This window comes from Rhinolophus sinicus, linkage group LG10, assembly GCF_036562045.2.
Source record: "Rhinolophus sinicus isolate RSC01 linkage group LG10, ASM3656204v1, whole genome shotgun sequence".
NCBI lineage: Eukaryota > Metazoa > Chordata > Mammalia > Chiroptera > Rhinolophidae > Rhinolophus > Rhinolophus sinicus.
In genome coordinates this window covers 48,399,931-48,417,642 of record NC_133759.1, presented here as the reverse complement: position 1 = coordinate 48,417,642, position 17,712 = coordinate 48,399,931, and the positions used below count along the sequence as shown (strand labels likewise).

The following is a 17,712-nucleotide window of genomic DNA, read 5'->3' as shown; positions in this document are numbered from 1 at the left end:
ATATATGTATGTTATATATATATAAATCTGAAAAAAGTTTAGTCAGTTATTTTATGATCAATACGAAAAGAAAGAAGCATGCCTGTTAGTCCTGTCCCTACTCTAAATTCTAAATAAAGGGACATTTGGGTAATTATGGTCATAAACTCAGTCTTGACTAAGAATATTTTGCAAATACCACTTTCTGACAGCTATCTTTTTTTTTGGCGGGGGGAGAAGCTTTCAACGATATGTTAATCGTTGAATAAATGGAAACTAGTCTTAAGTATTTCATTTTGGACCGAAAAATACAAGCTTTTTCGTTTTGAGGCAGCAAGCTTGTTCTCTGACATTAATTCCTCCACCAACAAGAAAACCCCTGCTCCAGCCATCTGAGTCTGGATATCCCTCCCACTGAAACCTCTCTTCATAATTCCCCCAAAGAATTACAGCAAAAAAGGCCGAAAGGCCTTCCTTAGCTGTTGCTCAGTGCGCTGGCTGATACATAAAGCATGTGCAAATGCTCTGGGCTGACTGGAGACACTAGCATTGAAACCAACGTGTTGGCCAAGAGCTACTTAGGAAATAGATCACACTGACCACCAGCTGGAGGGACTACTTGGTCAAGGAGTTTCATGCTGGTTTTCTTCCAGATTTTCTTTATCACAGCTCGAAGTTCTTCATTAGCTTGCTCCAGGTTCCCTGGGTTCCAAAAGCAAGAGGGGAAAACAAGCCTTGTTTCTTTTACCCAGCAATGTCTCTCTGTTCTCACCATGGCTGCTGCCCTCCCAGCGGAACCTGGATGGGCATGTGGACCTCAGAAGGGTCTCCCCTCCCACCAGGCTCTCCCCGTCAGGGTCATACACACTTCCTGTATTCAGCACATAGGTAGCGAGCCGCCCAATGGGCAGCCACTCCACTCTACTGTGGGAACAACCATGTTACTCTGGAATCCAAGGCCTGTCATAACCTGAACCTGTCCTACCCTCCCAAGCCAACACCTATTCCTTCCCACTGCTCCCAGCCTAGAATGCCAAATCTTGCCTCCATCCTTGAAGACTCACACTAAATTTCCCCCAGATAAGACTCTCTCGATTCCTGTTATATGGGCTCATCTGCATCACACCGTCGTGGTCTTTTATCAGACAGGCTGATGTTTGTCTCCTTGACATGCCAGTATATAAAAACCCTCCCTCACTGCATCCCTCACTGATGCCAGCTGGGGGCCAGGTACAGAGGTGCATACTGTAAGCAGTGTATATTAGCTTGAAGGGACTGGCTTTGCTGGATAGATTCACCCTGATCTCTGGGGTTGCGAGGAAACAGCTATCCACTGACTCCACACGCGTCCCTTGCTGGCCCCTCTTCCCTCTCTCCCCTCATGGTCTCAGCTTCTTCACCTCTTGGTCACGTCTCAATCTGCTGCAGTCTGATTTCCATTCCACCTCTGAAGTTGTCACCAAGCCAATCTCAATAGCCATTCTCCAGGGCTTTTGCTACCAGGGCTGAGTGTGGCCACAAAGACCACTCTGGTTTGGTCTCCACGGGTCTTAATAATATTTTCCAAGTTCCAACTACATGCTAGCACTGCATATCCTTCCCATTAAAACCTCTCCTTTGTCTGGAATGGTCTTCATATTATCACAAAGAATTACAGCAAAAAGGCCAAAGGCCTTCCTTTAGCTGTAGGCTCAGCGCGCTAGCTGATACATAAAGCACGTGCAAACACTCTGGGCTGGCTGCAGACATCACCTCATCTTATCCCCAGGACTTCCCATAACGTAGGTGTGTGTATTTCCTTTCCATAGAGAAAGAAACTACAGCCCAGAACAGCTAAATTCCTCACTGAAGGTCATAGAAGTATGACAAGTAAAGGCCAGCTGGAATGAACTCGTGTGACAGTTCTGTCTCTACCAGGTCTCCCACCTATTTCTCCTGCTCTGTAGTAAGCAGTGGCATGAGTCACCTCAAAAGTTTCTGGGACAAAGGGAAGCATAAAGGAAAGAAAGAAGGGATGAGAGATTCAGGGACAGCCAGCTGATCAGCACAAATGTCCTCATTGCACTCACCACCCCCTTCCCCAAGGCCTCCCCATGACACGGACAGGCCAGAAGGAAGAACGCAGGTGGGAGATGGCATCCCCTCCCAGTTCTGCCACCTGTCCTGCTTCCAGGGAACTCTCACCTTCGGTCTTGATTTTCAGAGCTGTTCGAACCAACGCAAACAGGGTTGCATTAAACATGACTGTCCCGTCACTGTTGAGAGGCATGTTCATGGCAACTAATCTCTGTAAACAGAAATAAAAGTTTCTTAATAAAATGTGAATGATTTATGATGGCCATATCCCTTTTCCACGTGTATTCTGTTTACCCCTCATCTCTTTTCCAGTGAACTCTCAATTTACTTCAACAGCCATTTGAGGAGCACCTACCATCTGTGGGGCTCTGACATGACAAAGATCAAAGCTTTAGTCATAAATGCAAAATGCACATGCTGCCACTTGAATTGTTGTTGTTTTTTTACCTTAATTGTTTAATCACCTCACTGTGCCAGCATTCTTCTCCCTTTCTCATTAAGCAGCAGTCCCTGTGTCTTGGGATCAGGCCTCCATTCTGGGCACATCATTAAGGCAGTTGTGAGGGTAAGAGGATGCACCAGATAGAATGAGCCAGGACGCACCAGATAGAATGAGCCAGGCACAGGTCCCGGGACTTAGGTCCCCAGGCAACAGGGTTTGTTACTAGTCTTCAAACGGGGCGTGTCCTTCAAGGACCCTGCCCTGATGAGACCACTGTGGAGTCCACATGGTTTCTCCAAGTGTTTGGTCTTTCAGAACAAGAGCTCCACTTCCTGCCTCTCTTTTCTCTCTCCTGGTCCCTCTAACACCAGCACGGAGAGCACCGGGTGAATAACACCCTCTCCAGCTCCCAGTTATCTCATCTGTAAATAAGACGACATGCCCACCCTGAAACGGCCATGTAAGGATTAAAGATCATGGACACAGATTTCAGCCCAGGGCCTGCAACCAGGTAAGTGCTAAACTAATGGTAATTATAATTATTAATAGTTTCAAAGCTCTTATTTTTGGCTGACAGTGTGTCCCAAGAGAAAGAGTTAAAAAAAAAAAAAAAAAAGTGCTTTGTTTTGTTTTTTCCCTCCCTATTAATGGACTGGAAATCTGTGTTTGCATGATGCATCCCACCTAAATTCCCAGTCCTATTACCAACCATCCCTATGTCCAAAACCAGCGCAGGCAGCCAGGATGCCCTGGGCACTCAGTCAGGTTTCCTGGCAAGTTCCTGAGTCAGCAAAATGTACCACTTTGTGCCTCGAGGACACTTAGGTCCTTTACATAAAAGGGTCTAAAAATGTAAACACCAGATGACAGCCGTGAACTGGAACCAATCTTGTTCTTAGAAAACAGAAAAGAGGCTAGTCCTGGGAAAGTCAACTTCTATGGCTTATTCTCCATACTTACATCCAGAGTCCTGGCCGAGGAGAAGCAACGACCTTAGCAAGGTCCCCGAGGACTTGCCAATGGGGCTTTCTGGATTTTCAGGGCAGGGAACAATGAGTTTGGCTTAGGAGATGTCTTTGAAAGACTGAAATATGTATATTGTAGACTCTACTTTGTTACCTTGGGTCTGTCTAGAGCTGGCCCAGCAACCCTGGAGTGGTAAAACCCCTGACCCCAAAATCCCTCAGATCCATGTGGGAGGGGACCACCTGTTGTGCAAACTGGCTGGATTTCTATAGGGTAGAGTTTCAACAGGCAAATCTTCCATTTCTCCTTTAAAAATGGGAATCCTTCTCTGTTGCTACACCTGATTCAAGGTTCTGTGAGTTCTGTGGAAAGAACAAGTCTCAACTAGGGCTCCCAGAGAGCATGGTCTGATGTGAAAACTACAGAAATGGGGTGGGTGGGAGATGGATCCCTGTGTGAAAGGCCGCAGCCTGCCATGGCTCACCAGCAAAGGAGCTCTGTCAGCAGAGGGCACATCGCCATGTCCACCGTCACACAAGATAGAAATGTCCAGGGGAACAAGTCGTATCCGTTCTACTTCCTACGTCGATCTTTTAACCATGCCCTCCTCTCTATCCCCACTTCCACTGCCCTCACTTTGGCTCTTGTTGCTTCACACTTAGGTAACCCCAGCAGCTCCCCTGGGTGTTCTCCTGTCCCCAGTTTACATCTTCATAGCCAGAGTTTACCTTCTAACATGGAAGGCCACTCGTGTCTTTCTTGGAACTCAGCATGGCAGAGAAGGGTCCTCACAGCTATACTGAGTTTGTGCCTGTGGCTTTTTGCCCTTTCCTGTATGTTCTAGCCACACCAGTGACTCCCCATTTGCACAGATGACATCGATTCTCCTGCCTCTGCATCTGGTTTCTCTGTGCTCCCTTTCTGCAATGCCCTTCCCACTCTTGCAAACTCCTAATTTTCTCCTTCTGGACCTGTCGCAAATGTCACGCTCTCCTCCATTCACCCAATGACAAATTACATAATTCCCTTCCTATTCTTATTGGTAGCTGAGTTATAATCTGGGAGTCCCTCAGGACAGGAACCACATATTGTATTTTTCATCGATGCATCCCCAGGGCCTGACAGAAGGTTTGGCAGAATGTCACTTAGGAAGTGTCTGTTGAATGAGTCCCTGTAAGAGAGGCCATCAAACACCCAAATGGGACACTTACCTTACAGGCTACTCTGTGTGGGCATAATTTCCCAAACCCCAGGGGAGGCTGGATGCGGCGGAGCAGAGTGACCACGTCGAGGTGCTTGATCCTTCCCCTGGAGACAAAGGACAACGTGAGGTCAAGGGCAGCACTGCTGGCCTGAGCGCTCAGCCCATTCCACCTTCCACAGAAACCACAGCCAACATTCCAGAAACAGTCCACACAAGCCCCATGGAATCCTTTCCAACCTACTTTGCCTCGGGGTCGTATTCTGACCATATTCTTTTGAATTCGTCTAAATGGTGAGGCCCCAGAATAGACCAGTCCCGGGTCAGATAATCAAAATTGTCCATGATGACAGCCACAAACAGGTTGATGATCTGTGAAAGCAAATCAGGGAGAGGCAGCTTCAGCTGTAGTGGAACGGATGAGGCCAGACCCCGGTAAGTGCTTCCTAACTGTAGGGTCGTGAAACATTTCAACCCATTTCTCCAGAGGCTGTATAAACGTTCCTTCCGGGGAATGTTTCAGAAAAAATAGGCTCATACCTTCCTGAAATGGCTTTGGTCTAGTCCCAGGGGAGGGCAGGAGGATGTGCTGGACGTACGAAGCACACTGCAGTTTTATCATTTCATCGCCACCAAATAACTCATACCCTTAAGTGGCTGCTATGTGCAGCGGCTTTGAAAATTTTATAAAGGAACCAGCAGCCCTGAGAAGCGGGGTAGTGGCTGCCCCAAGCCTGGGATGAAGCATCAAACCACTGCTCATAACAAAGGAGCTAGTAACACTCCTGATTTCAGCAAAAACCTCCAACTGCCAAGTCTAGAGGGCTCAACATAAAATAGCCCTAAAACAAGCTGACGGGCCACACCATTGGTCTGAATCCCAAAGCTACAGAAGCATCTATCAATTCACAGAGGGAGTCCTTCTGATCACGTACCAGAAATGCGCAGAGCATGTAAAAACTGATGAAATACACAATGGCGAAGTTGCTCCCACACGAGTTTTCCTCCCCTGGGTTGTAATCGGACTCAGGGTCGCAGAGTTTCCCTGGGAGGCAGGCCAGCATGATCTCCTGCCACGCCTCACCTGTCGCACATCTTTTTGAGATTAAGCAAAGAAAGGGCTTTAGTGGGGGAAAGAAGGGATTTGAAGCTTAGACCTCTAAGAAATTTTAAGAAAAAAACTTCTGAACGAGAGCAAAACTTAAGTAATTTGGGGGAGAGCCAGTTTGAATTACTTAAAATATGAAATTCCTATTTATTTGGACTGATTTAGATCAATCAACGGAAGCATGTCAATTCTTTTTGTAAAAATGGATGTTTATTTTTACATCCGCTCTTCTTTAAACCCTTATGTTACAATTTTTTAATGATTACTTATTATCTTTTAATGATCTAACATCTGACAATTTGATTAGATCCCAGTTCAATTTTGTTGAAAGCAAAGAAACTACCTAACTTGCAAATGACTTGCTATCCAGTTACTAGAGTCCTTACAAATTACTTCTATGATTTCTACCAGGTTCTCTCACTTTGAGGTAACTTGTTCACAAAGTTATTTAACTGGGGTTAAAAACGATCCCATAAAATTTCAAATTCCACATCTCAGAAACTGTCCCGATTGGCTATGCAAAAGGCCTCTATGTTCCGTGTTCTGCTAAATTGCCGTGTTCCTGGTTGTTTCAGTGCATACTTCCATGCGTAAGCATACACCCCGTAATTTTCCTGGTGGCCTTAGTAGACCGCCTGACTCCTAAATGGATAAACCTTAAGCCAGCCACAATGTGAACCGCCACAGCCATTTCAACAAGCCAGCAAAATTCCTCTGTAGCTGAGATGAGGCTAGTGTTTCTGTTTAAGAATAAAGAACAAATATGAAAAGCTACCATGATCAACTGGGAAAGCCCAGGCTGCGGTCATAGCACGCGTCCTCTGTCACTCTGGAGCCCAAAGCTAGAGAGAGACACGCCCCGTGCCAGACTCAGGTACCTGAAGAGCAGCAGCACTGCCTGGGGAAAGGTCTGGAAATTGTTGTTCCTATTGATCTGGTTGTTGTCCCTCATGGCGACTTTCCCAAACATCTAGGTAGAGAAATTATGAGGGGGAAAAAAGAACAGATTTTGGCAGATGAAAATAAAACCCTCCATTTGCGAATTAAGCACTACCTCAGGTTGCATCCACACCCACTAGGGCTTTCTCATGGTGCTGGGCACTTCATTGATTCCCACAGATGTGCTGGGCTCTGTGCTAACTGCTGGGAACACGGGGCAGTCAGGAACGGTCTCCCCTCCAGGAGCCCCTATCCTGGGGGAGGGACAGAAAAGCAGGCAGACAGGCAGCCCCGCCTGCTGAGAGCTGGGCTGACCCAGAGGCACAGAAAACACAGAACAGGCTCACATATCCGAGGTTGGGGACTTGGGTCAGAGAGGCCTCCGGGGGAGTAAGATGAAGGCCCAGAACTGGAGGATAAGTAAAGCCAGTCACGTGACAGGAAGAGAGATGAATGCTCCAGGCAGAGGGAGCACTGCCTGCAAAGGGACACAGGCAAGTAGGTGCTCCAGGACATGAAGAGAACGAGGGTGCAGACAGACAACGGTCAGGCTGGAGACAACTGTGGGGCCAGTGGGCTTTACCTCCAGGGCAAAGACAAGTTCAGAAATACTTTACTTGTGGGACTTATAGGAGCACATTGACATTTCAGAAGAGCCTGACGCCTGCCTAAGCCTCCTGAGTACAATGCAGCTGCAGAGCTCTGAGATAGCTCTGGTTTACATGAGAGCAGCACGTCATAAAGGACGTTTTGGGGCCCAGATCATCACACGCTGCTCAGTTACAGGGGCTCAAGTCTGTTGATTCTTGGTTCACGACTCTTAGAGACTTGTGAGTCCTATGCCTTCAGAATAAAAAAGATACGCACAACCGCTTCTCTGCCTCTGGAATCACTCCATGTCTTTTAGACTCACATCCCTCCTTTATCTGAAAGAGGGCATCTGAACTTGTGGAGAGTGTGGCGGAGACCACCCAGGGAGGTCCAGTGCCACAGGCTGCTCTTCACCTGCCTCTCCCTCCTGGAGGCTCTGCCCACTGCCCCTTCTTGTTAGGGCTCAGCTGTTAATGAAGCCCCAACGCCTTTACCCACCCCAGGAGGAACTGGAAAATATCCTGCAGCCTTTCAGCCAGGCTCACAGAAAGCCCTGGTTTCATGCTTCTTCTTAAAGGAGGGCGACCGAGGCAAGATAATGGTTCCCGTTCAGCCCCAGCCACGTATCCAAAATAGTTTGTTTCAAGTGAGCCTCTCACTGGGCTATAACAAAACAATTTTCCACAATATAAACAGACTTTTGTAGAATTAAATATCTTCTAGCAACATTGGTGCAGAAACTAAGACATTTATGGCTCCTTTAGTATGGCAGTTCCTGTTTCTAAAATCAAGTATGGGTTTTCTCCATCAGCTGGCTCTCCCAAGATGCATATTGGGGGTGAGGAGTACCACTAAACGCAGCTTTCCATGGCACATTCCAACCCCTCCTCGCTCTTCTGAGCCGGGCTCTTTGGCACAGGCTCTTCCCTTTGGAGCCACACGCAGCTCATCTTCATATCTCTTCAGCAGCCAAGGTGTCTGGCTGCAAAATCACGATCTTGTCTTTCCGTTCCACGTGGCCAAGGGCCATCGTGCCACAGATTTGGGACTACCTGGCAAAAGGGACACCAAGGGAGCCGGAGCTTACCTGCATGCCAATCACCGCATAGATGAAGAACAACATGGCTATGAGAAGGGCGACGTATGGGAGCGCCTGGAAGACAGGAAGCACACAGCTCAGTGCTGGCCGCTTGCCCTGGTGCCTGCTCAGGCGCAAACTGACGACCCACACGAGGCCACATGGTTTTCTCTCCCGTGTTACAGTGAAAGGACACCCACAGCGAGGCAGGACTTTCTAAACCTCAGCCCAGTACGATGAGTTCAGTCCTGAGTATACCAGCCACGTGCACACCTCGTGCTACGAAGCTGCAGGCAGGATGTGCTTCCAAAGTCATTAAACCGTGTACCCTAACCCTCAGCAGCGTCAACGCACACACTCCCTTCTCGTCATAATGTTGAAATTCATCATTGGATTCCTGTGTGAACGTATCATAACTGATCAAATCATTCCAGAACACCAGCATTTAGATGGCTCCCATTCTTGTTTGTGGGTATGTTTGGGGTGGGGGTGAGGGGCTATTGTACATCCCCTTACAAAGGGGTTATCTTTATGCACAATGACCTTGCCATCTGCTAAAGTATTTCCTTAGGGCGAAGTGTTAGGAGGGGAATTACTGGGTCAGAGGGGAAGAAACACTTTCTGGCCATCGCTGTAGAAAGCAAGACACCTTGCTTAAAAGGCACACTCTCTGAAAGAGGCACAGAGGTGGGGGTTTGGGCCAGGAAAGAAAAGGAGCTATGTGGGTGATCGCAAAGTCCGGGTTCTCCTTAGGAACATCAAATACAAGTATATGTTAGGCCAAACCCCTGGTCCTTTAATCCAATGTTCCTCAATTTTTCTCTCTCATCATGTGGCAGAAGGTGTCCATGTGCGGGGCACCCCTCCAGGGGGTACCCAGATTGTTAAACCTAATGCCAGGAATACATGCTTAAAGCATCCACTTTCTCTCCTATCCAAGAAAGGTCATCAAAAAGCCAGTGGCTAAAACACTTTCCAATGTGTGTCAGCTCTGGGTCTGCACCTGCCAGCCTGGCCCGGTGCAGCGACACCATCCTGACAGAGCCTCCAAGGGTTAGCTTTGGGCTTTCCTCACCACACCTATAGGCAATGTCTTCCTACCTAGATTATAGAACATTTACGAATTCTGTTGGCGCTGTTTCTCAGTTTTTATGAACCACTACTCTATTTACTATAGTGACCAAATCGTTTTTTTTTATAAAAGCGTTTAGTGATTTCTTTTACAGTGAATAAGAATGATCCCATCACATGAATTCATTCTATTTTTATAGCAGTCCACTCACAAACTTTGGGACTTCATGTTGATAACAATTGTGTAGGATTTCATCCCTCACCAAGACCAAGGTTCACCTGCCTCAGACCCCCTGCTCTGCCCTGCCTCTCTCAGAGCTGCATTCTTGGTTCCTACAACCTCATTCTCCCCACCAGGATGTATGATTTTCCTTCTTGGAGTTTTTTAATTTACCCCCTTCCCCAAATCCCATCCTTTCTCCTCTTTACCTGTTAAAATCCCACCCACTGCAGAAAAATGCTTCCTTGGATGTTAACACTTGTTCCGTCAGAGGTGGTGGGAGTCAGTTTGAACTTTTTCCTTATATATCTTTGGATAGCTTCACTTGTTAATGTGACCATTTATTACTTTTGAATTAAAAGTAGTCAAATAATTAAAAAACAAAGATTCATTATTCACTTTCTAATGTTTGTGCATATCTCCAAATTCCCTCCATTGATGCTTCTTTTAAACAAGAATCTATACCCCTTTCCCCATGGATTCAGTCCAGAAGACTAGAATATCTGGGTAGGTACAGGAGTAAGTACTGGAAGGTACAGGAGAAGCCAGGTCTATTCAGGAATAGACTAGAACCAAGTTGCACCAGCCTGGAGAATCACAGATGAAGAATGAGATCTGGCTTATGCCTAAATGTCCTCAACATTGTAATCCTTCCAGGTATTGGAAAACACAGAGACTGGGATGGCGAGCTGGCCCGGGGCAAAGTGGACTCTGACTCAAGTCTAGACAGACTAGCTGACAGACTGTTGCAGCCTTATGAGGAGAAGCCATCCTAGCGAGAGGTTGTTAGGCTTCTGGGGGACTCAGGGAACCCAGCACACTCTCACACATCACCCCTCACTAAATGGCATCCTGGGCAGGAACAGACTGAGGGGGCTCAGAGGCTCCATGTCTCTGTCAGTCTTGGAAATGTTGCAGATGTCTCAGCTACAGGTCCTTACTGCTTTCTTTTCTGTTTCTTTTAAGCAAGTAATCCTGTTTGATTTACCCAAGGAATGTGGGTCAGGTCTCTCCAGCATTTCATATTCTCTATTGACCTAGGTGGTCATATGACCCAGGTAGTCATGTGACCTGAGCAGTCACGTGGCTTAGGTAGTCACAGTGGTCATGCAGAAGGGAGTCTGGATCCTCCACAACAGGGGACAATCATTGACTTACATATGATCTTCAAAGACAAAGAGACGCCCTTGGCGTGGTTCTTACCTGAAAGGATTTAATAAAAGTCCACAGCAATGTCCGGATGCCTTCCCCCCTGCTGAGAAGCTTCACCAATCGCATCACTCGGAAAAGACGGAAAAAGGTGATGGAGATTCTATTGCTCTCTTCAGAGTTCTGAAGGGTTATCATGGAGAGGTCAAACCCAATGGAAAGTAGAACATGCAACACTTTCAGAAAAACAGCAACAGATGCAAACAAAGGTGACAGAGCCAAGAACTGAAGATGTGTTTCTAGGGCCTTTTCACCTTAAAAAGCATGATATGAAAGAAAACGTTACATGCTAACAACACAGGGCTTGGGACACTGGTCCACACGGCACATGCATGTCCACGTGGCCTAGTGTAGTAAGAGGAGGACTCTGGGCTGCTCAAGAGTACTGGACACTGATGATGAACGCAAACCACTGCAGACACTGTTCTGGAAGGACAATCATGGAGAATACAGAAAAACTAGTGGAAAACTCGACATGGTCAAATAAACTCAAGGAAAAGGCCCAGCCCCTGGGGACTAGTCACTGATCTTACCCCAGGTGTAGCAGTTGGGACAGGGACATTTTCACTTTCAGTTGGCTTTAAGAAATCAAAGATTGAAAACATATTAATGAATTGGGAAAGAAGCAGTGGTTCCAGAGGACATCCCCTCCCCCCTTTTAAAAATGTGTGGTTAACGTCTTAGGACAACACACCTGCCCCCTCTCTGAGAAAATGCCAGGGTCACTGCTTGCAAGTGGGCTTGAGGGCGGGCAGCCCTGGACACAGGCTCAGACACATCCCAAGACGTGAGGTTCCCAGGAAAGATAATGCTGCCAGACCACGACTGTCCCTCACGACAGAAATGCAGAGTAGGACTCTGCTTCTCCTGGGGAGACTGGTTCTCTTTGTTGTATCAGGGTTGTGGGTCTCAGGAATGCACTGCTCTGTAGCAGGCCATTCCACACCCTGAGAAACAGAGTGACTCCACCAAAGGGGGCAAACAGTGAGGCAGCTACCTGTGGCCCACAGACCTGGACCACACTCTGTTCCTGGGCCCACACACCTGGGCAGTGTCCCTTTGTTGCCCTCTCTAGCGGGGCTGCTGGCGAGCTGGACAGACTGAGTCAATGGGAGCAGGAAAGGGGCTGGTTTCCCTACCCAAGGCTTCACTGCCCAAATGACAGCTCAGACTGCTGTCAAAGGAGACAAAGCCCAGCTGTGTGTGGCTGTTGGGGATAAACAGCTTGGGACCAGCTGGCCCTGAGCTTCAGTGGTTACATCTCATCTGAGGTCTGGTGTGGCCCCGTTGCTCGGGCCCCAGGGTGCAAAAGGACAGCACTCGTCACCCTGTGTGCACCTGCCTCCTTCTTCAGGCTGGAAGCCCTCAGAGGGCAAGGACCTCGCCTCACTCCACTCAGTGCCCAGTACAGTACCTGGCACTTATTACATGTTCAATAAGTGCTTCAGAAAATGCAGAGGTTGTAAGCAACCTCTAACAAGTATCAGGAGGCATCTTAAAATTAAACAGCGAGGGCTGAACAAGAGTCTGGACACGATGGACTCTCTCTTTCTCCACTGAAGCAGCTGGTCTACCTGGTGACTGACAAAGCAATGAGGCTCTCCCGGTCGGGGCCCAGCACTGCTGTGTGCACTCGGGGCTGCTAGGTAGCCTTTCTGTACAGCTAAGGCATGTGTGTGCACACGTGGATGCACACACTCATCTGATGGGCTCTCCTCCCTCGGGATATAGGGAAATAAGGTCTCTGTTCCAAAGTCTCACTCTCATCAACAGCTGCCTCCTGAGACCACACATAAAATTCTATAAAATTCATAGAAAACAAGGAGTTTGGGCACATCACATCACAACTGAAATTCAGCAACGTGCCTACAAACTCAGGACTGACGGGTCCTGACAGGGTGACGGATGGGTTCCTGTATCACTTGGGATGCTCAGAAGGTGAACTCTGCAATGGTTTGCCCAAGTCCAGGTCCCTATTTTCATTTTCCTCCTCTATTATCTCACCTCAAAACAAAAACATCTCCTGAAAGGGACCGATGGTGGTTTTTAACATAAGACTTTAACAAATGATGGAATTCGTTTTCCAGAGTTCTCACTGTCTCCCACTGTCTCTCAGGGGCTGTGTGAAGGAGGGCTTCTGTCTTGTCCATGCAGCTGGTGCGTGCGTGCGTGCGTGCATGCGTGCCTCTGTTTGCCTAGGCTCAAGGGGATCAGAGTGTGCATAAGACAGAGCCCTCTACACTAAACTTCTGAAAAGTCCAGAACCTGTGAGTTGGTCCTGCAAGAGAGTGAGGAGCCGGTGGTTGGAAAAGACACTCTTTTTGGCCCCACGATCCGGCCCAAGCCCTTCTGCTCCCTGCTGCGTATCCTACCCTAAGTCTGACAGACCTTGCATGACGCCCTTCTTTATGAAATGGGAAAGTTAGCAGCCAAACTGACTTTTCAAGTGCACATCTCTTTTTCAACTGATGTCTTTGAAGTCTGACAAATCTTGGGCTATGAACTTGAAACCATGAATATTCTTTTGTTTAAAAACACAAGGAGGAGGAGGAGGAGACAGCAGTTGTGGAGGGACAAGGCAGCACGACATGCAGGAATGGAAGGAAAGAACAAACAGCACCTCAAGCTGTGTGCACCCCCTGTGCAGCCTGCGGCACCCTCCCCGTGCCCCACTTGCCACACTGGGCAGGAGGACGGCTGCAGGAGAGATGTCACTGGCAGCATTGGGAGACAGTGCAAGTTGCCAAAATATCTTACAAATTGGAAGGACCCTGAGGATGTCTTTGCTCTAACCACAAACATCAGCCTGGTAAAAAGGGCGGGCCAGCTCTCATCCTAGGCAGAACATTAGAACTGCCTAGAGATCTTTAACAAAATTGGATGCCGTAGGTCCCACCCCAAAGAATCTTATTTAATTGATGGAGGTTGTGCTTGAGCTTTGGGAGGTTTAAAAGCACCCAGGTGACTCAAATGTGCTGCCAGAGTTGAGAACTGCTGTCCTAAGCCAGGGTAAAGCTGGGCCACATCTTCAGCTGGTCACCCACATCAGCTAATTCCTTTTAGGTCTGGATTGGCCTCACAGAGTGGGACCATTGGTAAAGTCCACTCAGGCTGTAACAGCTGAGTAGTGAGTTCTTTTGGGGTTGATGAGGGTTCAGTACTTGGACGCAAAGAGATTAGCCTCCATCCCCACCTTCTTTACAAGGGATAGAGAAGGTTGTGGAAACGAAGGGAGCTGGTGAAGGGCAGAAATGGAACATGAGTGAGCTGACGTTCTGCTGGATCCTGGGATGGACCACAACCACTCCTAGAGGACATGAGATTGGGAAAGGACTCACTCGGTAGGGGCTATGTGATCAGTTTTCAACAGAGGGAATGCCAGTGTCATCTCAGGGCTTGGGCCAGATGACCTCAGTAGCTCCTTCCAACCCTGAGATGCTGGGAAACCGACAGGGAGAGGGCCTTCAGCCTCAGGAGACTAAACTACGTGCCGGGGTTAGGAAAGCTCTCCTGATGGTCCCTTCAGCCCCTTCCCACAGGGGCTCAAGCAGCCTCAGGAGATGCAGGCTCAGGGCCAGGCCCCTGCAACTACTGAAGCCAAACCACCCTGAGTTTCCCAAGTGCAGTCAAAAGAATCACTCTGCACGTTTCTGAATAATTCCCATCTTGTTCTGGAAAAGCTGAGAGGATGCAGCTTTTCAATTCAGACAGGAAGCACACCAACTTCCCAGAACCAGTTAACGTGAGGCATCCTGGAGAACCCAGTTTTTAGAGGAAGCCTCTCTCTGACAACTTCTGACCTGGCATATAACACCTCTGAGAGGGCAGGCTTCTGTATTTGGGATTACTGAGTCTGTGTCCAGAAACCAGCAACCTGGTCCCTAGAAAAGGGTGAGCATATGGACTGGAGGACTGAACAACCTGACGACCGTGGGTTCAGAAGAAGAAGCTGGGTGCAGCTTTTGGACACCTGGCCCAAACTGGGTACCTGACAAGTCAGGGGCAATTCTTGGGTTCCGGGGAGTGAATTCCCTATTGACTTTTGATAGGCTCTTCAGTAAGTAATAACAAGGCAGACACGGCTTCTAAACAAGTGTTTTGCGTCCCCGGCAATAATGATACTGCAGCATTCATTCCCTGGGTTAGGGGGAATATGTTGCTGGGTCATGTCACCATTCATGGAGCAAACAGGCATCAAAGAGGGAGCAAAGGTGAGCCCACCAGTCATCATCTGACATTTTAGCAGCTTGGTGATGTGACCAAAAGTGACGAAGACACGTCCATGAGAGCTATCAAACCATGATCACAGCAGGCGGGGGACGTGGGAAGGGGCAGCAGGATGGAGAGGGCCGGGTGAGCATGCAAGCAGGACAGTGGAAAGGGCCATCCAAAATGTTTTTTGCAAAGAATACGAATGCAAGCTCGATTTTTCCGTTTCCAAGCCAGATCACTCATTTTTAAATATTATGCTGGCAAGTCACAGAGCCAAGTATGACTGACTGAGATGGCCCTGGCTCAGGCCCCAGGCTGGAGACAATGAACGATGGGATGGGAAACAATTTAGATGACCGTGACCAAGAGCATGTCCTGTGAAACTCAGTGAAAACCAAAGGTGGGGAAGCCAAAAACAAGTATACAGTCTTTAAAGTGCTTTTGCTTTAATGACTTCACCGTATATATGTTTATATATACTTGCCGCTACAATTTTCTAAAAATAAAACCAACATGAAAATCAATTAGGCAACAGAAAAGAAAGATCAACAGAGGTAGGGGAGAGAGCATGGCAAGTTAATATTGCAAATCATGATGACTGATGGCAGCTACAAACAGCCAACAATGGACCAAAAGTGTTCGTGCTCAGCTGACCCAGGAACCCAGGGGACAAGGCCACTAAGGGGCATGATGTGTGCGACTCCCCTGGGGGACTCAGCACGTGCGGGTGAGGGGGTGTAGGAGTCCACAGCTCCACTCAGATAGTTACACCGTCAGAGGTTAAGGACACCCAGTCTCTTTTATCTCTGTGCCTCCCCCAAGCTTAGCCCAAGGCCTGAGAAGTGTCGACGTCCACTAAGCATGTGTTGAAAAACTGAGTAAATGAGAAGGTGGCCCTGAGCCTTTGCTGTGCACTGAGGCCAGCACCACAGAGCTGACGTCTCCCCAGCGGTACTCTACGGACCCAGGCGGAGAAGTGGCAATGCCATCAGCTGAGGAAGGCTTGGCCTCAAGGAATATCTGACCAGGGAAAGGTCACTGACTGAAAGAGCAGTATGGGAACAAGTACCAGATTTTGAAAGTCGACTGAATGCCAGGAATTGGCCCAGTTACAGCCTCTTTTGTACAGACGCCCAAGTGTCAAATGCTAACTAGAGAAGTTAGTATGGGCTTTTGTAGACCTGCGGCTTTCCTGAATAACGAGACATAAAGGTAGACAACACTGAGACACTGCTGAGCAAGGCTGGGCCAGAGGGGACAGGCACAGTGGGCTCCTGGCCCCAGCATAGGGCAAGGCAGCCAGGAAGCAGGGTGTGTATAGCTGAGTACCAGCGCCACACCCCCCCAGCCAGCAGGTGGGAGCGGCATTAGACAGCTGGCTTATTCACTCAGGGAACAAACCCTGGCCACATCCTGGTACCCAGAGACTAAGCATTTACACCCAACAACTGCACAACGCTTTAAGTACTAACTGCTCTAGGAAGACCTGCTGAAATTGTAGTTTTATTTCCATTATAGACCATCGCTGACTTACATAAGGGTCCTCCAAAATTTTTATGTAAGTAGACTTTGATGTCAGTTATAAGCCCTTTATATTGTAAGATGATCAAGCAGACAGATATCTAGTCATAAACCCAGGAGACAGGCCATCACAACCCAGTTAGCGACCTGCTGTCCTCCCATTAGTGTCAGATTATTTCATAACCAAGAATGACTTACACATTTTGAATGGCAATTTTATAGCTGACTTATGGAATATTTTACATGAAGTGAAATTTTCATAAGCCTGGGCTTATGGAGGTTAGGGGATGTATGTGCCTGGGTCTAGTAAAATACCATTTTACTACCTAGTCATGGCATGAATTTGAGTGTCAGGAGGCTTAAATCAGCCCTTCATGGACATGCTAGTGTCTTGCAGCCCATTTCATCTATTATTACCCAAAAAAATCTACACTGACAATGCCCTTGTACCTCCTAACACTTGTTTTTTTTTAGCAAGTATTTTCACAAATATTCATATCGTTTTTATCACCATAACATAGCTACGAAGCAGGAGGGCAGATAGTACCCACCCCAGTTGATCCACGAGAGAAGTGAGGCCCAGATCCAACCAGTCTTTTTGAACACGGACTAGAACTTCCAGGAACTTCCTGGGACTTGCCAGGCCGGTGGCCATCCCACTACTCTATACTCCAGAGTCAGCGTGGCCTCAAAACCAGTTGCATAAAAGGATTTCACCATCATTATTTAACACAGGTTGTCTGGGCACCAGGATGGACTGTACAATCGTGCAGATATCAGCCAAGCAGAGCATGGGGGCCCCTTCCCAACAAGCGTGCAGGAGGGGACTGGGCTGGCCACGTGGAGCAGAAAGCCAACACCGCACAATGGTTCCACCCCATGCTTCACTGTCCCCGAGAAGAACTCTACACAACCTGGGCACGCACACATTGCACACCCACTATGAATTGGGACAGACCAGCTGGGCAGGGCCCTTTCTGCTTCCCTCTGGTCTATCCAGTCTAGGCCTGGGTCAGACCTAAGAGGAACCACCCAGAGGGGGTACTCCTCTTTCTCAAGCCTCTTAATTTTGGAGGGTTCTCAGGATGCTTCTAGAAGG

The 17,712-nt window shown here is 48.1% G+C and overlaps 1 protein-coding gene across 22 annotated transcripts in view; it reads right to left on the bottom strand.

The window, feature by feature from the left end:
• CACNA1D (calcium voltage-gated channel subunit alpha1 D) overlaps positions 1 to 17,712 on the bottom strand; it is a 427,288-nt gene that overhangs the window by 34,671 nt on the left and 374,905 nt on the right. For 18 of the 22 annotated variants that reach the window (XM_074313103.1, XM_074313112.1, XM_074313102.1 and 15 more), the window contains 9 exons: positions 11,414 to 11,458; positions 10,875 to 11,003; positions 8,390 to 8,455; positions 6,651 to 6,742; positions 5,600 to 5,759; positions 4,909 to 5,036; positions 4,675 to 4,771; positions 2,164 to 2,266; positions 580 to 681 (listed from right to left, as the gene is read on the bottom strand). In XM_074313103.1, the coding sequence (XP_074169204.1) occupies positions 580 to 681; positions 2,164 to 2,266; positions 4,675 to 4,771; positions 4,909 to 5,036; positions 5,600 to 5,759; positions 6,651 to 6,742; positions 8,390 to 8,455; positions 10,875 to 11,003; positions 11,414 to 11,458 (922 nt within the window). The remainder of the gene's footprint in view (positions 1 to 579; positions 682 to 2,163; positions 2,267 to 4,674; positions 4,772 to 4,908; positions 5,037 to 5,599; positions 5,760 to 6,650; positions 6,743 to 8,389; positions 8,456 to 10,874; positions 11,004 to 11,413; positions 11,459 to 17,712) is intronic. The other 4 variants (XM_074313111.1, XM_019724248.2, XM_074313116.1 and 1 more) reach the window with 1 other exon arrangement.